Source organism: Nelumbo lutea, chromosome 1, assembly GCF_056320005.1.
Source record: "Nelumbo lutea isolate HS-2025 chromosome 1, American lotus-T2T, whole genome shotgun sequence".
Classification (NCBI taxonomy): domain Eukaryota; kingdom Viridiplantae; phylum Streptophyta; class Magnoliopsida; order Proteales; family Nelumbonaceae; genus Nelumbo; species Nelumbo lutea.
This window is the reverse complement of record NC_142684.1, coordinates 45248342-45273741: the sequence shown is the minus strand read 5'-3', so window position 1 is coordinate 45273741 and position 25400 is coordinate 45248342. Positions and strand designations below refer to the sequence as shown.

The window sequence follows — 25400 nt, the reverse complement described above, 5'->3', positions numbered from 1 at the left end:
ATGCCTTCATCCATTGGGTGGTAGATGCTGAGAGGATGGTAGAACAATCAATAGGAGAAGAGGGAACATGAGAAGAAGATGGAACTGGTGGAACTGGTATCGGTGTTGTTGACTTACTAGAAAAGAAACATCACAAGGGACATGAGCTAGAAGAGGAATATCAAAGAAAGTAGCCCCTTGGAAGGAACATGACATCCATGGAAACAAAACGGGTGTCACTAAGAGGACCATAACAACAATAACCCTTTTGTGTGGAGGCATAATCAAAGAAGATACATTTCCTAGCTGTAACCTAACAAGTACAACCAAACATTTTCAGAAGGATAGAGAATACATCCTCATCACAAAAAAAAAAAAAAAAGACTAAAAGGGGATTTGAACCCAAGAACCCTTGAAGGTGAATGGTTAATCAAATAAGTTGAAGTAAGAACCGCACTTCTCCAGTATTTTACAAGAACATGGGAGGAAAATAAAATGCTTCTAGCAATCTCAACAATATGCCGATTTTTCCATCTGTTTTGTTCAGGGGTGCAGAACAAGAACTTTGATGAATAACCCCCAAGTTTTCAAGGTAGGTAGAGAGAGACCCTTCACAAAGTATTCCTTAGCATTATCAAACCGAAATATTTTGATATAAGTTTTAAACTAAGTGATAACAAGTTCATGGAGTTGTTTATTAATTTTGGAACCTAATCATGAGAACGCATCAAACAAATCCATGTATATCCAGAAAATAGTCAATAAACAAAGTAAAGTATTTGTAACCTGATATGTCCCGGAAATCTCACACACAATTCACAGGCACTTAGTGAAAATACACCGCCCAAATGAAAAGAAACTTGTATTCATTCAATGGAGAGTAATAACAGTGGTTGGTTCTTCGAGAGACCGCCGGCTCTCCCAAAACACTCAAAATGTTTCTCACCGCACACACCCCCTCCCCCTATCCAGAAATTCCCATATATTATTCCCTCCTGACATCCTAACTAACTCCCGCCAGAAATATTCCCTCCTGACATCCTAACTAATTCCCTCCAGAAATATTCCCTCCTGATATCATAACTAACTCCCTCTAGCAATGCCCAGCTGGCGTATCCACACATTTCCCTCAACCGACTGCTGACCTGGCTTGTGCTGCCCTTTCCCTCTCCTGGTATACGTGAGGATAATTGGGGGCCTATCATTATCAAACCGGAATATTTTGATATAAGTTTTAAACTAAGTGAGAACAAGTTCATGGAATTGTTTATTAATTTTGGAACCTAATCATGAGAACGCATCAAACAAATCCATGTATATCCGGAAAATAGTCAATAAACAAAATAAAGTATTTGTAACCCACCCATAGAAGGTAAATGGTAAGGCCTCTGTTGTGAGACATAAGGTTATTGTTGGCTGAAATATATGTTTTATTTTTGTAATGGGCCCTGGCCAAATATCCTTGTATCTTCTTTGTTTTCTCAGCCCACCTAGTTAAGGGCTCTTTTGTAATTTCTCTTTTATTTCAAACTTCTATATAAATATCAATCTGGGCTGGACAGAACACGAGTTGTTGCCCCGTTCTCAAAATCTCTACTGTTCTAACTTATCAAAAAAAAAAAAAACTCTACTGTTCCATTCTTCTTTCTTCTTCTTCCTCTGCTCAACTTATTTAGTGGTATCAAAGCACTAGGAGTTTCTTTGAAGATTCAAACTTATCCTCTTGATTCCTTGGTGTTCTCTAATTTTTTTTTTCTTTTAGCCCAGGTGAACTGAAACCCTGATTTATTTGTGGATTTCTAAAGGACCTGTTCTTCAATCTCTTAGGTTTATCCTTAGAATTGAAACCAAGGAGACCCTAAGAATTTCTGTTTATGCCCTGTTAAGGCAAGGAAAGGAGCAGTCCATGGACAGCTAGTGAGATCCATGTTCAGGTCTAGGGTTTTGAGGCAAGGAAGAACTAGCCTGAAGACAGTCCATTCAGAAGCTTGCTACTTCAATCTTTTTTTTTTCTATTTGGGATTGGAAGAGGGCTGTGTGCAATCTTCTTTCTGGAAACTTCTGGGCTACTCTTAGGACTGTTGCCAGAAGTTTGTTGTAGGCTGTTATTGGCTTTCTAGAAGGTGAACTGTATTCTTCCTTGCTGTGTTTTACTGTTGTTTTTTCAGGTCTGAAGATAATAATACCTGCTGTTAGGATATCTACCACTAGTGAGATCCCATCAGAGGAAACCAAGTCAGGGGAAGAACTTCCCTATTTTGACAGCCCAACGTGGAGGAATTCAGCTATGCTGATTGGGCTATCTCAGCCAAGTTAGCTATTATTAGTAGAGAGTATGTAAGGGTATATTAACAGGCAAGTTGTGGAGCCTAAGACTGATCGACTATAATTTAGAACTTGGTGCAGGGAGAATGCCATAGTGATGTCTTGACTTCTCCAATCAATAACACCCAAGATTGCTAGGACTGAAACACTACAACACAGCCTATATAATTTGGGATAAGCTCCTAAAGACATGGGCAGAGAGAATTTTTCTTGGGTTTATAGGCTGAATCAAGACATTGCAGCCTTGAACCAAGGGGAGCTTTTTGTGGCAACTTATTTTGTCACTCTTGAGGATCTTTGGCAAGAACTCAATCACCACTTGATTATAGACTGGGAGAGTATCAAAGATAAAGAGAAGTATGATAAACAAATTGAAGAAGGCAGAATACTTAAGTTCCTTGCAGGGCTGAATTCCTCTTATAAAAGTATTCACTCTCAAATCTTAGGGAGAGATGAACTACTAGACTTGCAATATGTGTTTTACCTAATCAGAAATGAAGAGCTAAAATGAAAGGAAGATGGGGAATGAAGTTTGTTTTCAATCAACCGAACAATCAGTATTTGTTTCTGGCCTTGGTAATGAAGTAAAAGTGGGGACAAGAAAAACTTGGAAGTTCTCATGCTGTAGAGTAGAAAAACATACCAGGGACACATGCTAGATCTTGTATCCAAATCTCAAGCCAGCTGTATTAAGGAAGGAAAAGAAACCATATAAAGTTCCTAATGGCGGTGAACATATTGCTAGCTCAAATGTAGCTGACAGTGGAAAAAGGAATGGAATGCTCCCTCCAGTGCTTGTGCTTCTACTCATTTGGGACCACTACTTCTAATTCTAGCTTTCCTGACATTACTGCCAAGGAGGTAGATATCCTTAACCGAGCTATGATCCGATTAACAGTCCTCTTTTACATCTTCCAAATTTGCCAAGGTAGGTATAGCTTTTTCTTTTTGTGTCACTTATCTCACTCCACCATGTCAATGGTTCATTGGTTTAGGGAGACATCACCCTTGGGAAAGACCTTACTTTGAAACAAAATACTAATACTACTATAATAAAATAATACTACTATGTCAATGGGTCATTGACTCCACCATGTCAATGGGTCATTGGTCATTTGGGACCATTTCCTAAATTTACCACAAATTTTCTATTAGTAAAATAATACTACTATAATAAAATATTAATAAATTAATAATAACAAAGATATTAATTATTAAATATAATAATAAAGTAAAAGTAAAATACTAATAAAATATAGTTAAAATAATATTAATAATACAATAATAATAAACAATTCATGAAATAGTAACAAAATGTTAATAATTAAATAATAAAATATTATGAAATTAATAATAAGATAATAGTAATAGAAATAAGAATATATTAATAATAAAATAATAGTATTTACTAAAATATTAATAAATTAATAATAAAAGGCAAAGATATTGCTTATTAAATAATAATCATAATACTAATTAAGTACAAATAAAATATTAATATAATATAACTAAAGTAATAATAAAATACTAACATATTAATTATTAAATAATAATAAATTAATTTAAAAAATAAACCAAATAATAGAATACTAGTAAACTAATTGGAAACTAATAAAATATAATAATAAAAATAATGTTCAATAATAAAGTTATAATATTTAATAAAATACTTGTAAACTAATGATGGAGACTAAGATATTAATTATTAAATACTAATAAAACAATAATAACAAAGTAGTAGTAAAATGATAATTATATATTCATAAAATATTAATAAAGTAATAACAAAATAATAAATCGACTAATACAAAATTGAAAATTTTTATTTGGTTACAGTTCCAACTTCAAATGAACCAATGAACAACAATTGGAACCCAATTCCGATTACCAACTGAACCAAATAGGCATCAAGAATAGGTGATTCTGATTCCGATCTGGGGATTTTTATTTTGATTCTGATTCCAATCCTGATCCTTCCACGAATCAAACAGACCCATTCTTTGTGACGCTTGTTTTTCTTTAAGATGGTTAATTAATATAGGATTCCTTGAAAGAATGGATGTTAATACTTAAGTATAAGACTTAATGAAAGGGAATTGAATGAGGAGAGAAATGAAGTAGTTCAAATTACATTTTGTGCCCTCACAATTAAGGAGGGACCAAATTCAAAAATAGGGGTATTTTAGTCAAGAATAAGATTTATTGAATGTTAATGGTGATTGATACCTTAAATATAAGACTAATGAGAGGGATTTGAATGAAGAAAAATTAATTGTTCAAATTAAATTTCTGTCCTTACAATTAAAGAGTGACCAAATTCAAAAATTGGGGTATTTTAGTCGAACAAAATTCCACACCATCATTCACACTTTTAGTAGTAGTACAGATTTAGGAGATTATAAATAAAAAGACGAAAAAGATAAATGACCCAAATGTAAATGACATAAAATAATCTTATTACAAGGCTTAGACATTTTTGACTTTAAAGACACCCTTTATGACGGTAACAAGTTTTTAGCAAGGATTAAGGTATCGGTACGATATGCTTGATACAGGGCATATCGTATCGGTATTAGAAGGCACTGATATTGGATACACTATGATTGGAAGTGTATCCTTCCATGCGTATCGGCTTGATACACTACTGTATTGGTGCATATTGTATACAGAGGTGTATCAACAAACTTGTAGTTAAAACGCTATAAAAATTAGAGGGTGACGTGATTCGAACCCATGACACCCGCTCCCAATAATTAAACACGCCATTAACCACTAAGCTTACACTCATTTTATGATAATAAGTGAAATACATTAACATTTATTCAATTTGACTTCCCTAACCAAGTCAAATAAATAACATGTATTATATTCAACCACTCCAACGATAAATTAAAAGGAATAATATTTAAGATTAATATTTTATTAACTAATAGAATAAATAATCTATCAAATCCAAATTTATATAAAAAAATGATTTTTAACCTCAAGAAATTTATACAAATAAAATATTAATGACAAAATAATTATGTTAGTACTTAAATTTTATAAATTTCAATTTTTGCACATGATATATATCTTAAAAATATTATAAATTATTAATTAATGTTTTAATTTGTATTAAATAACAATGTATTTATTATTTACAAATTATTTGAGAATATAATATAAATGAATCTACATTTATATAAAAAAAATTATAATGAAATAATTATTTTAGTAGTTAAAAATTATGAATTTACATATGATATATTTTAAGAATACATTTTTTTGTAAATTATTAAATGGTATTTTAATTTAAATTTTATAATAACATGTTTATTGTTTACAAAAATAAAATTATTATTTACCAAACATTGTATATTTTTAGTTGACCTTTTTTGTTAATGTTAAAAATTAAAAAGCATAAATATAAAATAATTAATATAATAATTCAAACATAATAGTTGCATATGTTTTCTTTCCTTGGTCTTTAATAGAAAATAAAATAATAATTTTTGTGCATGTATTAATTTGTAAAAATCTAATATATGTCTTGGACTCTTGAGTAATGTGTTGTCAATAAAGTTGTATGATATCTATATTTGTCAAAAAAAAGTTGTATGATATCTCTGCATCTTAGTAAAATAATTGTAAGGCATTTCTTTATATATATCATAAAAATATACATTTCCTATGTATTTATACACTATTTGTGATTATTTTGACATTAAATTTAGTGGTACTAATATACTTATGGAATTTGTATGCATTCTCCTAACGTATCTAAGCGTTTCCATATTTTCATCTGTATCCATGCGTTTCCAAAGCGCATCCATATCCAAGTTGTTTGATATGATACCTGATATCAATACTTTAACCCTTGGTTCTTTGACACATCCAATAGGTATATGCCATTCGCCTCATGGCCCCAATTAGGGGTGGATTTGAGCTGAGTTGAGCCGCACATGAGTATTTGAGTTCAGTTTGGTAGAAAAATGCAGGGCTTGAGCTCAATTCGAATTAGAAACGGAAGCTCGAGTTCGGCTCGATTGTAGAATTTATGTGTTCGAGCTTGATTCGGCTCGAGTTCGATAATGAACCGAGCTTATTGCATTTTGGGACTTACAAGTTTTAACACACCACCGAACCAAACAAAGCATCTCATTGCATTTCTTTAAATTTTGGGTGTTGTGTTACCTTTGAATGTTGGATGGTGGTCCTTGTGGTTACTGGTTATAGAGGAGTTGATGAGCCAATCACCAAATATGAATAGCTGTAGAAAGGACAAACAAGAACCTCAAACAACAAGAAGTTGTAGACTTGTAGAGAGCTGATTGTTGATTGCTAAAAATCTAAGATCGTCGATCGTTGCTTCGTCGGGCATCGGTCATCACCTCGTCGGATGTCGGTTGTCAGACATCGACTGTGAGAGAGCTTGAGATGAACCGAATCTTTGAGACTGGGAGAGTGAGTTTCTCTGAAAATGGAAGGGTTGATCGAAGAACCAAGAGGAAGATGAAGGGTTTTTTTGATTTGTTTGTTTGATAAGTTTGATTTTCCCTCTTTAGTCTTCAGACTCTTTACTCTCTAATCTCTCGAATTCCAAATGATAGAATGTGATTGGATCATCATTAAATTGTCCCCTCCAATAACATTTGTTCAAAAGGCATAATATATATAAATATTTAGCATTTTCCCCTTATTATTTTTGAGCCTTGTTGGCTTCAAATGTGGGTGTAGTTTTTGTTGTAAGTCTTATTTAATTGTTACTTTATAGTTGCTATTAGTAGGTTGTTCTCTTAAGATACTGTCAGTTAGTTATTTTTCCTTTTTTCTTATTAGTTTGTTTTTAGGGTGTGCCGCCAGGGGCATACTTGTAATTTCTATTCTTTTTTATTAAGTTAATATAAATAGTGAACTGGCGGCAGCCAGAGATAGTTTTTTTTTTCTCTCAATCGGATCTCCCTTTCTTTCTCTCTCGTCTCCCACTCTCCATGAATGATTACATGGTATCAAAGCAAGTTTTTGGGCTGTAAAAGAATTTTGGTCCCTCCTATTTTGAACCTGCTTCATTTTTTTTCCTTCTTTAAATTCTTGGACGTGGAAGACAAAGAAACCCTAGCAGATTACTGGCGGAACCTCCTGTGGGTTCTTCCTTGGTCGTAATATCAAGGAAACCCTAGTCGAAGAAGGGTGATGTTGATAGAGACTCCCTTTCTTCTTTGTTCGATGTAGTGAAGTCGATTTCTGGTTGGCACCTTTGTATAGGTGCTAGACAGGTGTGTTCTTGTTTTTGTCTTTTTTTGGCCAATGGTGTGAAGGCCTTATTCCTTGGTTCTATACATTTGTTTGGATGCTGGATTGTTAGACTGTATGGATTGTAGTCGGACTGATAGTAACGTCTGCCTTGGCTGTGTTGGGCTAATTACCGGGCTGGTTTAATGACTGAACCATCACAGAGTTGATTTCAGTAGTTTCTTGTTTTCTTCCTCACATCCCAGAAGTAAGGGTTGGTATTCTGCTTGTGGCTGTTGTGTAGTTGTGTGGGATTTGGACTATTTTCAGCAGTATTCTATGCCAAATTATGAATCAACTTCATCGGGGGTTACACCGACCTGCAACGAAGCTGGTATGGGAGGTGAAAACATGATGTTTCCCATGCCAATTACCCCTTTAAATGGTCTGAACTACCTGGAGTGGGCTAAGAGTGTAAAACTCTATGTAACGACAAGGGGAAAAGCTGGTTACATAAATGGAAGGGTGAAAGAACCCAAGGGTGAGATAGTTGAACATGATAGGTGGTACCAAGAAAACAGTATGTTGGCTCCTTGCAGCCCTGGAACCTTATGTGAAGAAGAACTTTATGTGGGCAGACACCGCTAGTGAGATTTGGGAACAGGCCAAAACTACCTATTCTAAGCAAAGGCATTATGCCAAGGTTTACCAGTTACAAGCTGAATCTTCAACCTGTAAACAGGGAAACCGTAGTTTGTCTTCATATTATTCAGACCTTACCTCCATATGGAAAGAATTGGATCATTACTAGGCTGTAGAGTGGAAACATGATGATGATGCTAAGGCCTTCAGGAAGGTGGTCTCTCAGCAACGTGTATTTGCCTTCTTGTTGGGACTGAACCCTGCCTATGAACCTCTGAAGGTTCAGATCCTAGGAAGCAAAGAGTTGCCATTGGTTCACGAGGTATACTCCCTTGTTCAGTCGGAAGAAAGTAGGCGGAGTGTGATGGTTACAGCTGAGGGGGAGCGACAAGTTGCTTTGGCTGCGATGAATAATAACTCCACGGGGAAGAAAAGTGACGCGAAGAAGACTGATGATAAAGACATTGTTTTGTACCCACTGTCAGTGTTCACGGCATACACGTGACACATGTTGGGACATCCACGGGAAACCCAAGTGGGCAGTGAAGAACCAAGAACAGGGTAAAGGTCAAGGTCAGAAGAAGATGAACACAACACAGAATGCAGCACATGTGGCAACCCAAGATACTCAGGTTGCTAGTACTACCTGGGACCCACCTTAATAATTCTGACCCTAAGGAAGATATAATGAATTCCTTCAGAGAACACCTAGAGTCTTATGGTAGGGCTTTGCGACAAATGGATAGCTCAGTCACTGGTACTCCCTCTACTTCATTTGCATCTACGTTAGGTAATACGACTTCTGCATTCCATGTCACTCCCACGGGTTCCCCTTGGATCATTGACTCAGGGGCCTCCAACCACATGACTGGTAAGTCGAACTTGTTTTAGACTTATAGCCTTTTGTCAAGAAGGGATAGAGTGAGACTTGTAGATGGCTCATTTTCCTCCATTGCAGGCCAATGATCAATATCTCTTCCCCATGGCCTTAACATGAATTATGTATTGCATGTCCCTCAACTTCCTATAAATTTGCTTTCAATTAGTAGTATCACAAGCTCTTTAAACTGTAGTGTATCCTTTTTTCCTTGTAGATGGCTCATTTTCCTCCATTGCAGGCCAATGATCAATATCTCTTCCCCATGGCCTTAACATGAATTATGTATTGCATGTCCCTCAACTTCCTATAAATTTGCTTTCAATTAGTAGTATCACAAGCTCTTTAAACTGTAGTGTATCCTTTTTTCCTGGCTCATGTGTTTTTCAGGACCTAACTTCTGGGAGGATGATTGGTGGAGGGAGCCTAGTGGATGGATGGTCTCTACATTCTCGACAACAAAGCTGGTCTTTCGGTGTCATCCTCAGAGTCACATAGTCAGTCAAATAAGAGTCAATTTTTTTTTGTGGCATAGTCGTTTAGGTCATGTTTCTTCTGAAATAGTAAAGTCTTTGTTTCCGATTTTATTTAAGTCATGTTCAATGTCAGAGTTACAGTGTCAAACGTGTCAGTTGAGCAAACAATGTAGAACAACTTTTCACTCAAGTAATAAAAGATCAAGCGTTCATTTTCATGTTGTGTATTCTGATGTATGGGGGCCTACTAATGTAATCTCTGAGGGCGGATATAAGTACTTTATCACATTGATCGATGGTTACTCTCGCTATACATGGGTATTTCCTATGCGTAGTAGAGACGAAGTTCCAAAGATTGTGAAAGACTTCCAGAGGATGGTATTTATGCAGTTCCATGTTGAAATACATATCTTCCAAGACGAAGTTCCAAAGATTGTGAAAGACTTCCAGAGGATGGTATTTACGCAGTTCCATGTTGAAATACAAATCTTCCAAACCGACAATGCAAAAGAATATTTCCATGGTGAGCTCAATGAGTTTTTTGTCTCCCACGGATCTATTCATAGGAGCTCATGCGCCAGAGCACCACAACAAAATGGTGTTGCAGAAAGAAAAAATAATGTTGTTGTAGAAAGAAAAAATAGACACCTCCTTGAGGTAGCTCGCGGGATGATGTTACACATGAATGTTCCAAAAAGGTTTTGGGTGGATGCTATACTTGTGGCTACTTATGTCATCAATCGCATGCCCTCCAAAGTGCTAAACTACATGGCCCCTCATAAGTTATTGTACCCTTAGTCCCCTTTATTTTCTATTCCCATGAGTCTTTGGTTGTCGTGCCTTTGTCCATTATTTGTCTCCATCTCGAGGTAAATTAGACTCTCGGTCCATTCCTTGTATCTTTCTAGGGTATCCCTCCTCTCAAAAAGGGTATCGGTGCTTTGATCCCGTTAGTCATAAGTTTTTTGTGTCTATGGATGTGTCCTTCTTTGAGTCTAACCCATTCTTCCCTGCTTCTCCTCAGGGGGAGAGTAGTAGTGTGGAAGAGGAGAAGCAGCAGGTTCAGGTCCGCCAAGTATCTCTTCCTTCTATTTCGGACTTTGCTCCCTTTCGTGTATTCCAACGTACACGCTGTAGAGATCGGCAATGTGATAGAGATGTGGAGCAGCCAAACATTGATCAATTGACACCGTTAGACTCCTAGGAGGTAAGTCCAATCCCTGTTGCACCTACTGATACCCCTACTCCTATTGTGGATGACCTTGACATTCCTATTGCTCAACGAAAGGGAGTCAGGTCATGCACTACCAAACACCCCATTACCCATTTTGTCTCTTATGATCACATTTCCCCCTCATCCCGAGCCTTCCTATCTGTAGTTGATTGCATCCCTGTTCTCAGAAACGTTGCAGAAGCCTTAAAATGCCCCGAATGGACAGATGCCATGAAGGAGGAGATTAATGCTCTTCACAAAAATCAAACTTGGGAATTGGTGGATCTTTCGAAGGGGAAAGACCCCGTGGGGTGTAAATGGTGGGTGTTTACGGTTAAACATAAGGTAGATGGAACAATTGAAAGGTACAAAGCAAGATTAGTAGCCAAAGGGTACACACAAGTGTACGGGATTGACTATAATGATACTTTTGCTCCAGTAGCTAAGATGAACTCAATTAGGGTTCTCCTGTCATTAGCTGCTAATCTTGACTAAGAATTGCATCAACTGGACATAAAGAATGCTTTTCTGATGGTGACTTAGAGGAGGAAGTATACATGGTTCAACCCCTTGGATTCTGTGCCAAGGGAGGTGAAAATAAGGTGTGCAAGCTGTGAAAGTCTCTTTATAGCTTAAAACAATCTCCTAGAGCTTGGTTCAGTAAGTTTCACATGGCAGTTCAGCAAATGGGCTTCAAACAATGTCAGTCTGATCATACACTCTTTGTGAAGAGATGTTAGGAACAGGTTGCTGTATTGATAGTGTATGTGGATGATATCATCATTACAGGAAGTTGGAGTTCAGAAATACAAAAATTGAAACAATTCCTTGCATCTAAATTTGATGTGAAAGATCTAGGTCCCTTGAAGTATTTCCTTGGATTGAAGTCGCCCGCTTAGAAAAGGGTATCTTTTTCTCTCAAAGGAAATACACCCTTGATCTATTACAGGACACAGACAAATTAGGTGCAAGGCCAACAAATACTCTCATGGATGTTGATCACAAGTTGGGTGACTGTGATGGTGAACCTTTGAAAGATGTGAAACAGTTCCAAAGGTTAGTGGGAAAGCTGATTTATTTGTCCATGACCTGTCTAGACATTGCCTATTTAGTTGGGGTTCTAAGCCAATTCATGCACTCTCCTAAGAAACGCCAATTCATGCACTCTCCTAAGAAACCACACATGGAGGCATAAGAGAGAGTTCTTAGATACTTGAAAAAATATCCCGGAATAGGTCTACTATTCAGTAAACATAATCACCTAAAGGTGGAAGTCTTTACAGATGCTGATTGGGCAGGTGCTGTGGATGACAGAAAGCCCACGAGTTGGTATTGCACATTTGTGGGAGGAAACCTAGTGACCTGGAAAAGCAAAAAACAAAGTGTGGTAGCAAGGTCAAGCGCAGAAGCTGAATATAGAGCTATGGCGCATGGGGTGGCTGAAGTCCTTTGGCTAAAGAATCTTCTAGGGGAGCTTGAAGTTGTTCGTAATCCTATGTCTCTTTACTGTGACAATAAGGTAGCAATAAACATCGCCAACAACCCTGTCCTACATGAGAGGACCAAGTACATTGAGGTGGATAAACACTTCATAAGGGAAAAATTGGAAAAAAGAGAAATTTGCATCCCTTATGTCAACTCCAAGGAACAACTTGTTGATGTCCTCACAAAAGGGCTTCCATACTTGCGGCACAATGAGTTATGTGACAAGCTGGGCATGATAGACATATTCAGCCCAACTATAGGTTGTCCTCTTAAGATATTGTCAGTTAGTTATTTTTCCTTTTTTCTTATTAGTTTGTTTATAGGGTGTGCCGCCAGGGGCATACTTGTAATTTCTATTCTTTTGTATTAAGTTAATATAAATAGTGAACTGGTGGCAGCCAGAGATAGTTTTCTTTTTCTCTCAATCGTATCTCCCTTTCCTTCTCTTTCTCTCTCTCTCGTCTCCCACTCTCCATGAATGATTACAGTGTCCAACATGTATCCTTATTATGCTATGCACTTGTCTCTTATTCTCTTCATTACTCACCAAAGAATATGCCTACGTGATAGTTTGACATCATTCTTGGAGTATGTTTTGTCTTGTGATGTCATATTTAGGGTTGAATCCTATTAGAAATTAAAACACCTTGTTTCCTTCCACCAACTTGTACGTTTCTGCATCCTTAGTGCTTTCTCACGCAATAGTTTCAAAAAGTCAATCTCTTTCCATTAAGACCTCCATCCTTAGTGCTTTCGCACACATGGACTCATGGAGTAGTATGATACTAGAGACCTCCCTCTTGTTACGGATAATGCTTACTATTGTAATGGACCCAAGAAAAGAAAAAGAAAGAACAAAGAAAAAAGAAAAAAAAAGATGCAAATATGTTTTGAGTTTGCTTTTGTAGTAGGATCTCCAAAGAGTTGTCTTCGGAAGATTTTTTTGTCAATTTGGACCTAGGGGTATTTTCGTCATTTTATAATTCACATTCTAGTCTGGGGCAGCTGGGTGTGCATCTGTCAGGTTTTGGTCTCTTTGGTGTTTTTATAACAAAATTCATCTTTTGGGGGTTTGTTTGAAGTTAGTTTTGTCGTCGAGGAGTTGTTTGTGAAGGGAGACCATTTTAGGGGCTTATGTTTAAATATTTTGTTTGGCTTCTCCAGCAAGCCATTTTGTCTAATAAAAGAGAAGAGGGGCTGTTTTAGTAGGTTTTTTTTGGTTCTTATCCTCTTGTTTGAGCTGTAACTCAGCCCCAACTAGGGTTTTCAAGTATTGGGAGCTTGGAAACCATTCACTCCCTCTTGTTTGAGTTGTACCTTGGCCATAACTGTTCCAGGAGGGGTTCTACTTCAGATCAAGCCTGAAATCCTTAAGAATACAACTTGTTTTGTTGTTTTCAGCTTGGTACTGTTGTGTTCATTGCTGTACACAGCTTGAAGTGCTGCATATAACTAGTTTTCTATCCACTTCATAATGTGAGGTTGCATTGAATTTACAAGCCACCTAATGACCATGTAATGTTCCTGCATCCACTTCTGATAGGAAGGATCAATCTTCTTTGGCTTCTTACTACTACCTGTAAGAAACCTTAGCTTTCCTCTACTACACATATAGATGCATTTGGATTGAGCCGACTCCATGGAGTTTATCCCATCCAACTTTACTGTAGTCATAGGATTGTAGAAACTATCTACAGCCTCCGTTTGACCAACCTCAGGATACATACCTTGCTTGGGATCAAGTCCAGATTTCTCCATTGATTTAGTTAATGACTGAAAAGCTTACTGTAAATAAAAAAATGTGTCACAACCCCTAAGAAACTGATCTACAATTAATTCCCCTTTACTGGATCAAAATACCTCAACTTGGGACCTGGGAGAAAGTGGAGAAGGTATAACTACTACTACCAGCAAACTCTATTCAGTCTCCAGTGTAGATTGATCTCAAAGAGGGTCCACAAGGATGCTTCAAATCCCCAAGTGTGCCAGCCTGAAAGTCCTAGGTACCGTAGCCAAAAATTGGTTCCTTCTCTCAGGTTGTTCAGATTTAGGGCAGAACTCTCCAGTAACTTTTCTGGGCAGAAAAACAACTATCTTGGCACTCCTAAATCATCTCCTAACCAGGCAAACTCAAAAGTAGATGATGGCAACTTAGTATGACATGCATACTACTGATCCTGGAGTGTATGGATCCAAAGGAAAGAGAAAAAGAGGGAAACTTGGATTTTTTTCTTTGAACAGCGTACTTGGCTTTCATACTATGTTGAAAAGTAAACAGCAGTAATCTTCATGGAAAATCAAGAGAAAATAGAAGGTAGAAGAAAGTAGCAACACGGCAGAAAGGATGGAGGAAGAAAAGATAGGGTAATGGGAGAGAAGAGAAATCATAGCCTCCTCCCAGCCTTCTCAGTGATATATATTCAGTTAATAATTAAAAAGGGGGAAAGTACAAATCTGCCCCTATATAAGGTGGCAGTAATAAAGAGCAATAAGCAGGGCCTTAGGGCCACCACAACTAGAGCCCATATATATTACATAAAAGACAAACATGAATAATAAAAGAAAAGATGCTGCTCAGTCCAATGATTACATTTGGAACACATGCAATCTGGGCTCCTTGTTATATAAGGTGTTTCACCTTTTGGGTTGGCTCTTACTCCACCATTTATCTTTAGACTACATGTAAAAACCATCCTTCTGCAGGCATCACCTTCATTTGGAGATCAGATTTCTTTCTCACAGTGGCCATCTCTATATCTGCTGCACAAGCTTAAGGAATCTTGTTAAGCCTTCCCTTGATGCCCTCACAGAGATGATTTATGGGTTCTTGATGCTACTATTATTAGCATTGTGAATTCTAGCTGCCACTGGATGTCAAGTAACTTTGTGATTATTCCCAGCAGTACTGCCATATCCACATTTGGACATCTCCACTAATTATCTTGGTCTGTATATCTATACATATATTGTTGGAAAGACTGTTTGAAAGTACTCTTTATGAGAACATAGTATGCGTTTATTTGCCAGACTTCCATTTATGAAGGGCTTCTGGTATTGACTAATTGTTAGATATTCAGTTTTTGATTGTTTCAGAAGAAACATGTTATTGTTGGTTGTTGGATACAAAGACCTCCTGAGCAAGCTCAAAGAAAATCTGTCATGGTTTCTTTCTTACTTTGATACCTCTGATAGAAACTGTGTAAGGACACAGAATAAATTGAGCATGCTTTTGGAAGAAATATGGACAATTCTTTTTCATTTAAATAATGTTGAAGCCATAAATCTGATAAAGCATGTAATACATAAGTGACATTGACCTATTGTGGTTGAGCTTTTCAGTTATTGAGTGTACCGGCTTTCGTGCAAAAGACACTGGTAGAAAAGTTTATCGTGCTCGGTTTTCTTCTATTACTGAGAAGGACATTTTAAAGGCCATGAACAACCTTGTTGAACCCAATAAAGATGAAGCATTGGCTGTGGATGCGCGCCAAGAGATAGATTTGAAAGTTGGTGTTGCATTTACACGGTTTCAGACTCGTTATTTCCAAGGAAAATATGGAAACCTCGATTCCAGGGTTATTTCGTATGTTTCTATCACTGGCTTAAGATTTTAGTACCATTATGCAGCTCTTGCATAGCTATTACCTTCTTTTTGTTCTGGTCCATTTCTTTTCTACCAATATATGTACAATTATGTATGCATATCCATTTCTGTTGTAATGTTGAATTTATCTGACAAAATGCCTTGTTATCTTCCATTTCTTTTGTTTTTCCTTTTTCCTTTTCCTTTTGGGAAAGTTGTCTATGGTGTTGTCGGCAGCAATTGCTCCTGTTGGTTACAAACATTATCTTCATTGTTGTGGTGGGAGCCATTATCATCTCTATTGTTTAACAATATTAACTGTTCATTTTATATGTATTAACATGAGTATCTTCATTATGCATTTATTAATCACAGTTTTTTTACAAAAATTCCAATAATCACTTTTATCATCATAACTGGTGTAAAAACTTTTTTTTATCTCATTTTTCTTTAATTGGTAACTCCATTAGGAACCTCATTGGCTATTCAGATTGGTTTATTTCTTCCCAATGCCTAAAACTATCCTATTTGTAAATGGAGTGACCACTTATAGTAAATATCTCTCTAGGGTTTTGAAGCAAAGATGCATGCATGAATGAAGAAGAAAGAAAAGTGGAGGAAAAGATATGATATGGGCAATTACAAGGCTGCCCTTATCTACACTATGAAATGATGATAAGTTCCTTGGTTAATGCATTTCATAAAGGTTAAATCAATGTATCATATCATACAAGGTTACAAGACTGCCCTTATCTATACTATATAATGCTGATAAGTGCCTTTGTTTCAGTGCATTCCATAAAAGTTACATCAATATATCATATCATATAAGGTTATACTTATCTTTACCCTTTTATCTTTACTTGCACATGTTCATAGCACATGCCCTTACACTAGTGTGATTAAATACAATTAAACACATAATAATCACATTGATTACTTTCAATATCTCAATATTTAGCAACAAAAAGTTTTTCCTCGAGTTCTATTAACAAAGAAAAAAATAGTAAATGCTTGGCTATGCTTAATCCGGTCAACATTTTCCACCTTGGCCTTGGGTTCACCTGCAGTGGCTGCTAACGTTCCAGTGTTGGAATGAGGAGGTTTGACCAATTCATCACTGACTTAGAGCTGTTTGATTTACCTCTGAATGGGGGAAACTTACCTGGTCAAATGGCCAATGTCCAGCTATACTTCAAAGGCTGGATAGGTTTTAGATATCAAGGGAGTGGATGGATTGAATGGGGGTATTAATACAGGAACCATTACCAATGTTTATGTCAGACCACAAGCTAATTGTGCTAAGAGTCCTTGTAGAGATCTTAGGTCCGAAACCGTTCAGGTTTGAAAATGTTTGGCTTCTTCAACCTAATTTTGTGGAGTGGGCTGAAGAGAAATGGAATTCCTTGCAGGTTGAAGGGTCAGCTGGATTCAGAGTAATGAGTGATATTTTATTCAAAAGAGAACAATATGATAATACAGTACAGACTGCAATTACTTAAAGGAGAGCTGAAAGGAAGAAGACAGGAAGAACTTGGGACTGAGGAAGTTAGAAAAAAGGTGTTGGAGAAGATTGCTAGACTAGACAGATTAGAGGAGGAAATATTCCCTAGAGAAGCTAAGATGGAGAGAGATTGCTTGGAGAGGGAGCTAGAGAGGCTGCTTCTGAAAGAAGAGGTGAGTTGGAGGCTGAAATCAAGGTGGGTAACTCACCTTTGAAAGAGCAGTTTCCTTCTTTGTTCTCTCTCTCAAGGTTTAAAAATGAGCCTGTTGCTACTTTCCTAACCTATTCTACTTCTGGCCCTGTTTGGAACTTGGGCTTCCGGAGGCCTCTTAGAGACTCTGAATTGGATTCCATTTCTAATTTGATTAAGATTTTGGAGGAGGTAGTTGTTGACCCCTCTTAGAGACACATGCTCCCAGAGTATGTGCTTTATGCTGGGAAGCTATCCTAGGACAGTGTAACACTTGTGACTTACTTCAAAAGAAAAGGCCAAGATGGTGTTTATCCCCGCACTGGTGTATCTTATGTAAGAGGAATGATGAGAGCTGTTATCACTTATTTGTTTCCTGTCCTTTTGTTTCAGAAATCTGGTTTTGGTTTTTCTCTCTTTTTGGTTGCAGGTGGCTCACTCCCCCAAGTGTACTAAGCTTGTTTAACTCTGTTCCAGTGAGGGGTTTAAAAAAGAGAGGTAAGATCTTGTGGAGATGTGTAAGAGCAGCTGTATGTTGGTCAGTGTGGGAGGAAAGAAATCAACGAACCTTCCAGGAAAAAGAAAGGAACAAAGAAGCCATCATTGATTTAATCTACATTAGGGTGGTTCATTGGGTCAAATCTACGGAGCTTTTTGAAGGTATCTCAGCAGGAGACATCATTAGAAATTGGAAAGAAGTTGCCTGGTCTGCTCGGCTATTTAATGCTACTGTTCCAACTTGGTCTCCTCCAATTATGGGGTTCACTAAATTGAATTTTGATGGTAGCAGCGAAGGGAACCCAGGCTTTTCAGGTATTGGAGGAGTGTTTAGGATGAAGAAGGTCGAATTAGAAGTATTAGAAGGAATTAAAGGAGCCAAACAGCTGAATATTAGGAAGCTATTGGTGGAGGGTGATTCTAAACTGGCTATTAACTGGCTGCAGAGGGAAGAGGCTAGTTTATGGAAGTTCTAGAATGAAAAAAAAGAAAAATTTCCAGCTCACTGAAGACATGCAAATTCAGTTTCAGTGGTCCAAGAGGAGTGCCAATTCTTTTGCAGATTATCTAGCTAAACAATGGGTGGGAAGAACTAGTTTCTTTTGGGCTGTATTGTAATGTGATATTTTTTGGGTGGGGTAAGAGATTTTACCCCCTTCTTGTTGTATCTTTTCCATATCCTTTTATTAATAAAAGTTTCTGTGATTGATCAAAAAAAAAAAAGAGGGTGACAAAAACACTGCCTTCTTTCATGCCTTTGCATCAGGAAGAGAAAAAATCTGATCTCAAGAATACAGGTAGGGGATGAGGAGGCTGAGGATTGGGAAAGCATTCAGAGACTAGTGATGGGATTCTATAGAAATCTGTACACAGGAAGGCAATGGTGTTGGATATCTTTGGGGGATGTAGAGTCAAAGAAGTTGAGTGAGAGGGCAGCTGGGTGGCTGGAGAGGGAGATTGAATTTGGAGAAGTGAGGGAGGCTTTAAAGAGGATAAATGGAGACAAATCTCCGGGGCTTGATGGTTTTAACTTTAACTTTCTAAAACAGTGCTGGCATTTCTTAGAAAATGAGTTTATTTAGATGTTCAATGAGTTCAGTGAACACAAGATAGTGGACAAGAGAGCTAATGTAACCTTTATTTCACTAATATAAAAGAAGATGGGAGCTGTAAACATAAAGGATTTCCAGCCAATAAGTTTAGTTTGCAGTCCTTATAAGCTTCTGGCAAAAGTTCTTTCAATGAGACTAAGGAAAGTGCTTCATGAAGTAGTGGGGGAGATCCAAATGGCATTTGTGGAGGGAAGACAAATCTTGGATGGGGTGATTGTGGCAAGTGGGAGTCCTGGATTAGTGTGCAAATTAGATATAGAGAAAGCATGTAATGATGTGGAATGGGGATTCCTAGAAGAGATTCAGAGATTGATGGGGTTTGTGGAATAATGGAGGGGCTGGATGTATGGCTGCATATCATCAGTTTCTTTCTTAGTTATCCTGAATGGAATATCCACAGATTTCTTCCAAATATCGAGGGGGTTGAGGCAAGGGGACCCATTATCCCCCTTATTTTTTGTCTTAGTAATGGAGGCTCTAAATCTGTTAACAAGGAAAGGTGTCCAGGAGGATTCAATGTCAGGATTGAGGGTCCTTGCATTTCTCATCTGCAATTTGCAGATGATACTCTAATCTTTCTTGATGTTGTGGAGGAGCAAGTTCTGAATTTAAGGATGAAGGGATAGGAAATCCATCATATGGACGCCCAAGATTGCGGAATAAAGGGGGCGAATTTCAAAAATTTTTCTTTCCTTTCAACTGGGAATCGAATTCCTTATTTAGAAAATCATATTTTCAAGGATCATTCTTAAACCATAAACTGAACCAGATCTGAACCAAAAGGAGGAGAGAGAGATAATACTTGATACAGAGAAATAATATCTCTCAATGGAGGTGTTCATGCCCAAGGTAGATACCAAAATCTGCTCCCACTGAAGATGGCGCAGTGCAAGGTGGAGCAGAATCAACAGTGTCCTTCCTAAGAACCTGATTCTTCCCAAGAATCACCTTGACGGCTTGTGAATACAACTCCTACCAATATTTTCTCCAAAAGATTGGAATCAAGATCCAATATTGATTTCTCCCAAGGAATGGAGATCGAATTGCTATAGGCGGCGGTTGCAGGAAGGAGGCGTCTAAAGAGAATTTGCAGGGTGCAGAATTCTCTCTCTGTGATCTCAGCTCTGAAGACAAGATTGCTGGTTGTCTGTTGTGATGGATGTCTAAAGGCTGCCGCCCCCTCTTCCTTTTATAGACTTAAAGGGATCAGCTCCTAATCCCATTAGGAGTTGCTAACCCAAATCGTATCTGGATTAGAAGTCCCTTTAAGATAAGGGATAATCCTTATCTTATCTGCAAATTAGATCAGCCATCTCCTAATCTAATTAGGAAGTTTCCAAATCTAAATCTCATTTAGATCTTGGACTCTCTGAGTGGATAGGGTGTGGGCCCAATCCTATCAATTGATCTTATCTCATAATTCGCCCCTTAAAGACTAATCAAATTAGCCCAGTTCGAAATGGGCTTAAGGCCCATTTAGGGTTATGTATTCATTAAGCCTTCCAAACTGCTGCCCAGTTGGGCTTCCTTGTATGGTGTGGGACCCAAACATTGATCTACACATCAGCCACATGGGTTCAGCCCAGCCTTTGTTACAAGGCCTGGCCGAATACACTGTTATGGACAGTGCACCCCCTGAAACCCATCAGATGGGCTCTATGGGTCCAACACTTACCCTAAGTGGTCCCTGGGCCAAGCCACCTTGTAACACTCAGGGACTGTGGGCAGATGAGTCCTTGGGCCAAGCCACCTTGTAACACTCAGGGACTGTGGGCAGATGCAAGATTAGCCCATCAGGTATTATCCTCAATGGCCTTACACTTAATCTCTCAGCCCATAATGATCATACACTGCCCGACAAGAGAGGACCTCTCCCTTGGCTGCAAGGAACAGTGTTGCACTCTCTCAAGTATGGATCCCGGGAATTAAAACCTTTTGCAAATCATTTCGAAACCATAATTTATATACTTTTATATCTCATATAAAATATATTTTGCAAAACAAATTTCAACGATTGAAATCGGCTGCCGGCAGTCTTGGTTTCCATTAGTGAGAGTGCATCCCTGATCATTACCTTTGTCTGACAAAGGGGCTGATCCTGTCACTATGATCACCCACTCAGATGAATTCTCAGATTGTCCCAACATACCCTGGTTTTGACCCCCGCTAAGGATCTCACTGATTGGTATATCAAAGACAGCCCAATCCGACACCTAGTGCAGTGTCATAATCGAGTCTAGGGGTCGGGTGTAACTTTCCAGTTTTGCCCATCAATCTCCAAGGTCCAGGGCAATACTGGAAATCTGGTTTAGTTCAAAGATTCAATTAATCCCACACTGTGTGTGCCTAGGGTCTCACCCTGGTAGCTGAGACAAGCCACCCCAACCGACTTGGTGGCACCACAGTGTCAGCCTTGTCAGGATAGGTCTCCCCAGACCGACCCACTGGCTGTGAACATTCTAAACTAACACGAGTCTCATTAAGTGTCCAGTTTAAGGGTATTACACAGAAACATACCATGGGAACATGAATCAAATATGCACTTTTATTCATTTACAATAGACTCATAAAGTATATCATTTTGATTGAAGCTAAGGGCATACAAAAAACTGTTTAACAAAGGGATGTATTAGCAAATGTTGAATTGCTAACAGGGTTAAAGGTAAATCTAGAGAAGAGTGTCTTGATTGCAGATGGAGATTTCAGTCAGGAAGTGATGTCATCTCTTGCAGCAGTTTTGGGATGCAGAACTGGGGAGCTGCCTTTTTCATACTTAGGACTCCCAGTAGGGGCTAAGTTTGGATCAGCTAACATTTGGAGACCTCTCATAGAGAGAGTGGAAAACTGGAAGGCGAAATATCTTTCTTTTGGGGGGGGGCAGAATTACCTTACTAAGAAGTGTCTCCAAAGTCTTCCCACCTACTATCTCTCACTGCTGAAAGTTCCAAATTCTGTAGCTGATAAAATAGAAAAAATTCAGAGGGACTTCCTTTGGGAAGGGACAAAGGGTCCAAGGAAATTCCATCTAGTAAGGTGGGAGAAGGTTTGTAGGCCGAAAGCTTTAGGAGGCTTGGGTTTCAGAAGGATAAAATAATTCAATAAAGCTTTGATGGGGAAATGGTTTGGGTTAGAAAAGGAAAGAGAATCATTATGGAGAAGAGTGGTGGCAGGGAAGTACGGGGTGAAACCAAGGGAGGTATCCAATTCCTATGGGGTGGGTGCGTGGAAGGTAATGAGCTTTAATGTAGGGGCTGGAGATAGAGTGAGGTTTTGGGAGGATGAATGGAGTGGGGTTGGGAAGTTATGTGATGTGTGCCCAAGATTGTACAGGCTGAAAGATCATCAGGTTACGGTGGCTCAATGCTATGAAGTTAGTGGTGACAAGGTGGTTTCGAGCCCCAAGTTTAGAAGACCTTTGTGGGACCAAGAGCTGGAGGAATGTGTTCTGTTATTGAACAGATTGGAGCAGATCAATATTTCTACTGCATGTGAAGATGGTCAGTGGTGGAAGGAGTGTAGGAATGGAAAATTTACAGTGAAATCATTTCACATGGCCCCTGTTAAGGATTGGGTAGTTAGTGACCGACTGTGTGGAGTTTGGGGCAATCCAGTTCCACCAAGAATTGAAGCTTTTGCATGGTTGGTTGCAATGGATAGTATCCTCACATCAGATCACCTAAAAAGAAGCGGGTTTTGCTTGGCTTGCTACTGCTATATGTGCAAGTTGGAGGAGGAAACTGTTCACCATTTGTTTTTTTCCTGCCATTTAGAAAATTTCATCTGGAGATTCTATTGTTTCTTGTTTGGGATGCCCATCTTTCAGCCTGCATCCTTAGCAGAAATCTTTTCCTTATGGCCAAAGTTCAGAGGAAGCTTGAAAGCTAAAATTGTTTGGAGCTACATTCCTTTTGCAGTATGTTGGACTCTGTGGGGGGAAAGAAATAGGAGGCTGTTTGAAGGAAAGGAAAGTAGCTCTGAAGTGATTGTGGCTTCGGTTGGCGAACTCATCACGAGCTGGGTTTTGTCTCCCAGAATTTGAACAATCTACACCTTCAGATTTTGCAGATAATTTTTGGAATACCTTAGAGCTTCAAAGCTGTATTATGAATCAGTTTAGTCTAAACTGAAACTCTTGATGTATGTTTTTGCTTTGAGTTAGGTGTCATCTTGACACCTGAACAGCTTGTATCTGTTTTTCTTATTAATAAAATTTTATATTTACTTTTCAAAGGAAAAAAAATAAAAGGTACCGGGTCCTGATGGTTTTACCATGGCATTCTACCAAGATTATTGGTATATAATCAAATCAGATTTGCTAGAGGTTTTTGCTGATTTTTATGAGAAAGGCATAATATACCCAGGTCTGAATACTACTTTTATGGTGTTCATCACAAAAAATCCAGAGGCTTCGAGCCCCAAAGAGCTTAGGCCAATCGGTTTGGTGACTATTGTTTACAAAATACCACATAATTCCAAGGGGCATTTGTTAAGGATAGGAAAACAGTGGACTAAATAATGATAACTAATGATTGTCTGGAGGAAAAAAGAAGGGTGGGTAGCAAAGAGTTTGTGTGCAAGTTGGACGTTGAAAAAGCTTATTCTCTAGTGGATTTGTCTTTCCAATTAGAGGTGTTGAAGAACTGTGGGTTTGGGGAAAAATAGTGTAAGTGGATTTTTTCCTAGCTTCTAGAGGCCTAAGACAGGGACACCCACTTTCACTTTTCCTTTTCACCTTAATTGTAGATGTCCTAAGTAGAATGATTTCCAAAGCTGAGCAAGAGGGCTTAGTGAGATGTTTAAGATGTTGGAGAGTAGGGAGAAATAAAGTGGTGGTCACTCACATCCACTTTGTAGATGACATAATGATTTTTTTTTTTTTTTTTTTGGTGATGGGATTGACTTGCAACAGGTGAAAAGGCTTAGGTTGTTGCTGAATCTTTTTGGAAAAAGCTTCTACCTTGAAAATAAACCTTGAGAAGAGCTGTGTAGCAGAGGTGAACTTGGTGGACAATGAATTACAAACAATTGCTGGAGTTCTATGTTGTCATACACGTGGCCCTTGAAATACCTAGGTCTGCCTTTGGGGGGTAATCCAAGAAGTGGTAGTTTTTGTACGGTAGTTGTAGAAAGGTTTGGAAATAGTTTTTTTTGCTTCAGTGAAGTGTGTGTCCAGTCACCCAAAGATACAAAAGCTAGAACGAACAATGCCCAAGAACAAAAAGTTAAAATAATGCCCAAAATGGCTGCTACCTATAGACCCCTTGCTTTGCTAAGGTACACTGTGTCTAGTAGTGGTCCAAGATACAACCAATTTTGAGTCCCCTTCAACTTCCAAGCTTTTGAAATTTGATTGCTTAACAAAATTTTTGGCCTTGTGACAACACCATCACTTCAGCCTATAGTGAATCTCCTACCCCTATAAGTCCTGAATTCTTGCAATTCCCGGGTTTCCCATAGAGCTCCCATCAGAATTTAGTTATACTTCATTACTTGCTGGGGTTTTCCATTCCATTACCATTCTTTCCTTTTCCTTGTAAGAATGTGCCGCTTCATTCCATAGTCTTGTTATATTAGTTATTGAAAAACTTTGGAAGAGATCAAGTGTTTTTATGCCGTGTGCAACTTTTAATTAGTCTTGACAATTTCCTCCTTTGACCCGTAGTTCTCTTTGAAAATAGTCCACACAATGTTGCCTCGATTGTTTTTGTAAATAAACCCTAGTTGTTTCTAGGTCAAAGTAGAGAAGAATAAAGAAGAAAGAAAAGAGAAAGAAGAAGGAGAGGAGAAGAGTATTCGGCCAGACTAGAAGAGAGGATGTTCAAAAGTCACTCTCCTAGCCGACCCACTTGACTTTTATTCATGAAAAACTTGAGTTACAAGAAAGACAATTTTGTCCCTCATAGAAGATGGGACACATAACTTAAACTCAGATACAATAGACATTTCACTTTCAATAAGATACACTAGAATGACCAGATACCCCTAAATCGAGCATTCTAACACTCCCCCTCAAGCTGGAGAGTATATATCATATAGTCCCAGCTTGTTACAAATGTAATCTATTCTTCCCCGAGACAATCCTTTTGTGAAGATATCTGCCCACTGATTTCCTGAGCTCACATGAGATGTAGTTATTATCCCACTTATCACTTTCTCTCTCACAATGTGACAATCCACCTCAATATGTTTAGTTCTTTGATGGAAGACGGGATTGGATGAGATGTGAACAGCAGCTTGGTTATCACAGTATAGTTTCATGGGTTTTTCAATTGAGAAACCTATCTCCTGTAGTAGGTTCTTCA

At 38.1% G+C, this 25400-nt stretch overlaps 1 protein-coding gene across 2 annotated transcripts in view; it reads left to right on the top strand.

Annotated features, from left to right (window-relative positions):
• LOC148874488 (DNA topoisomerase, type IA, core) overlaps positions 1 to 25400 on the top strand; it is a 95813-nt gene that overhangs the window by 8403 nt on the left and 62010 nt on the right. For both annotated transcript variants that reach the window (XM_088966096.1, XM_088966095.1), the window contains exon 6: positions 15551 to 15794. In XM_088966096.1, the coding sequence (XP_088822222.1) occupies positions 15551 to 15794 (244 nt within the window). The remainder of the gene's footprint in view (positions 1 to 15550; positions 15795 to 25400) is intronic.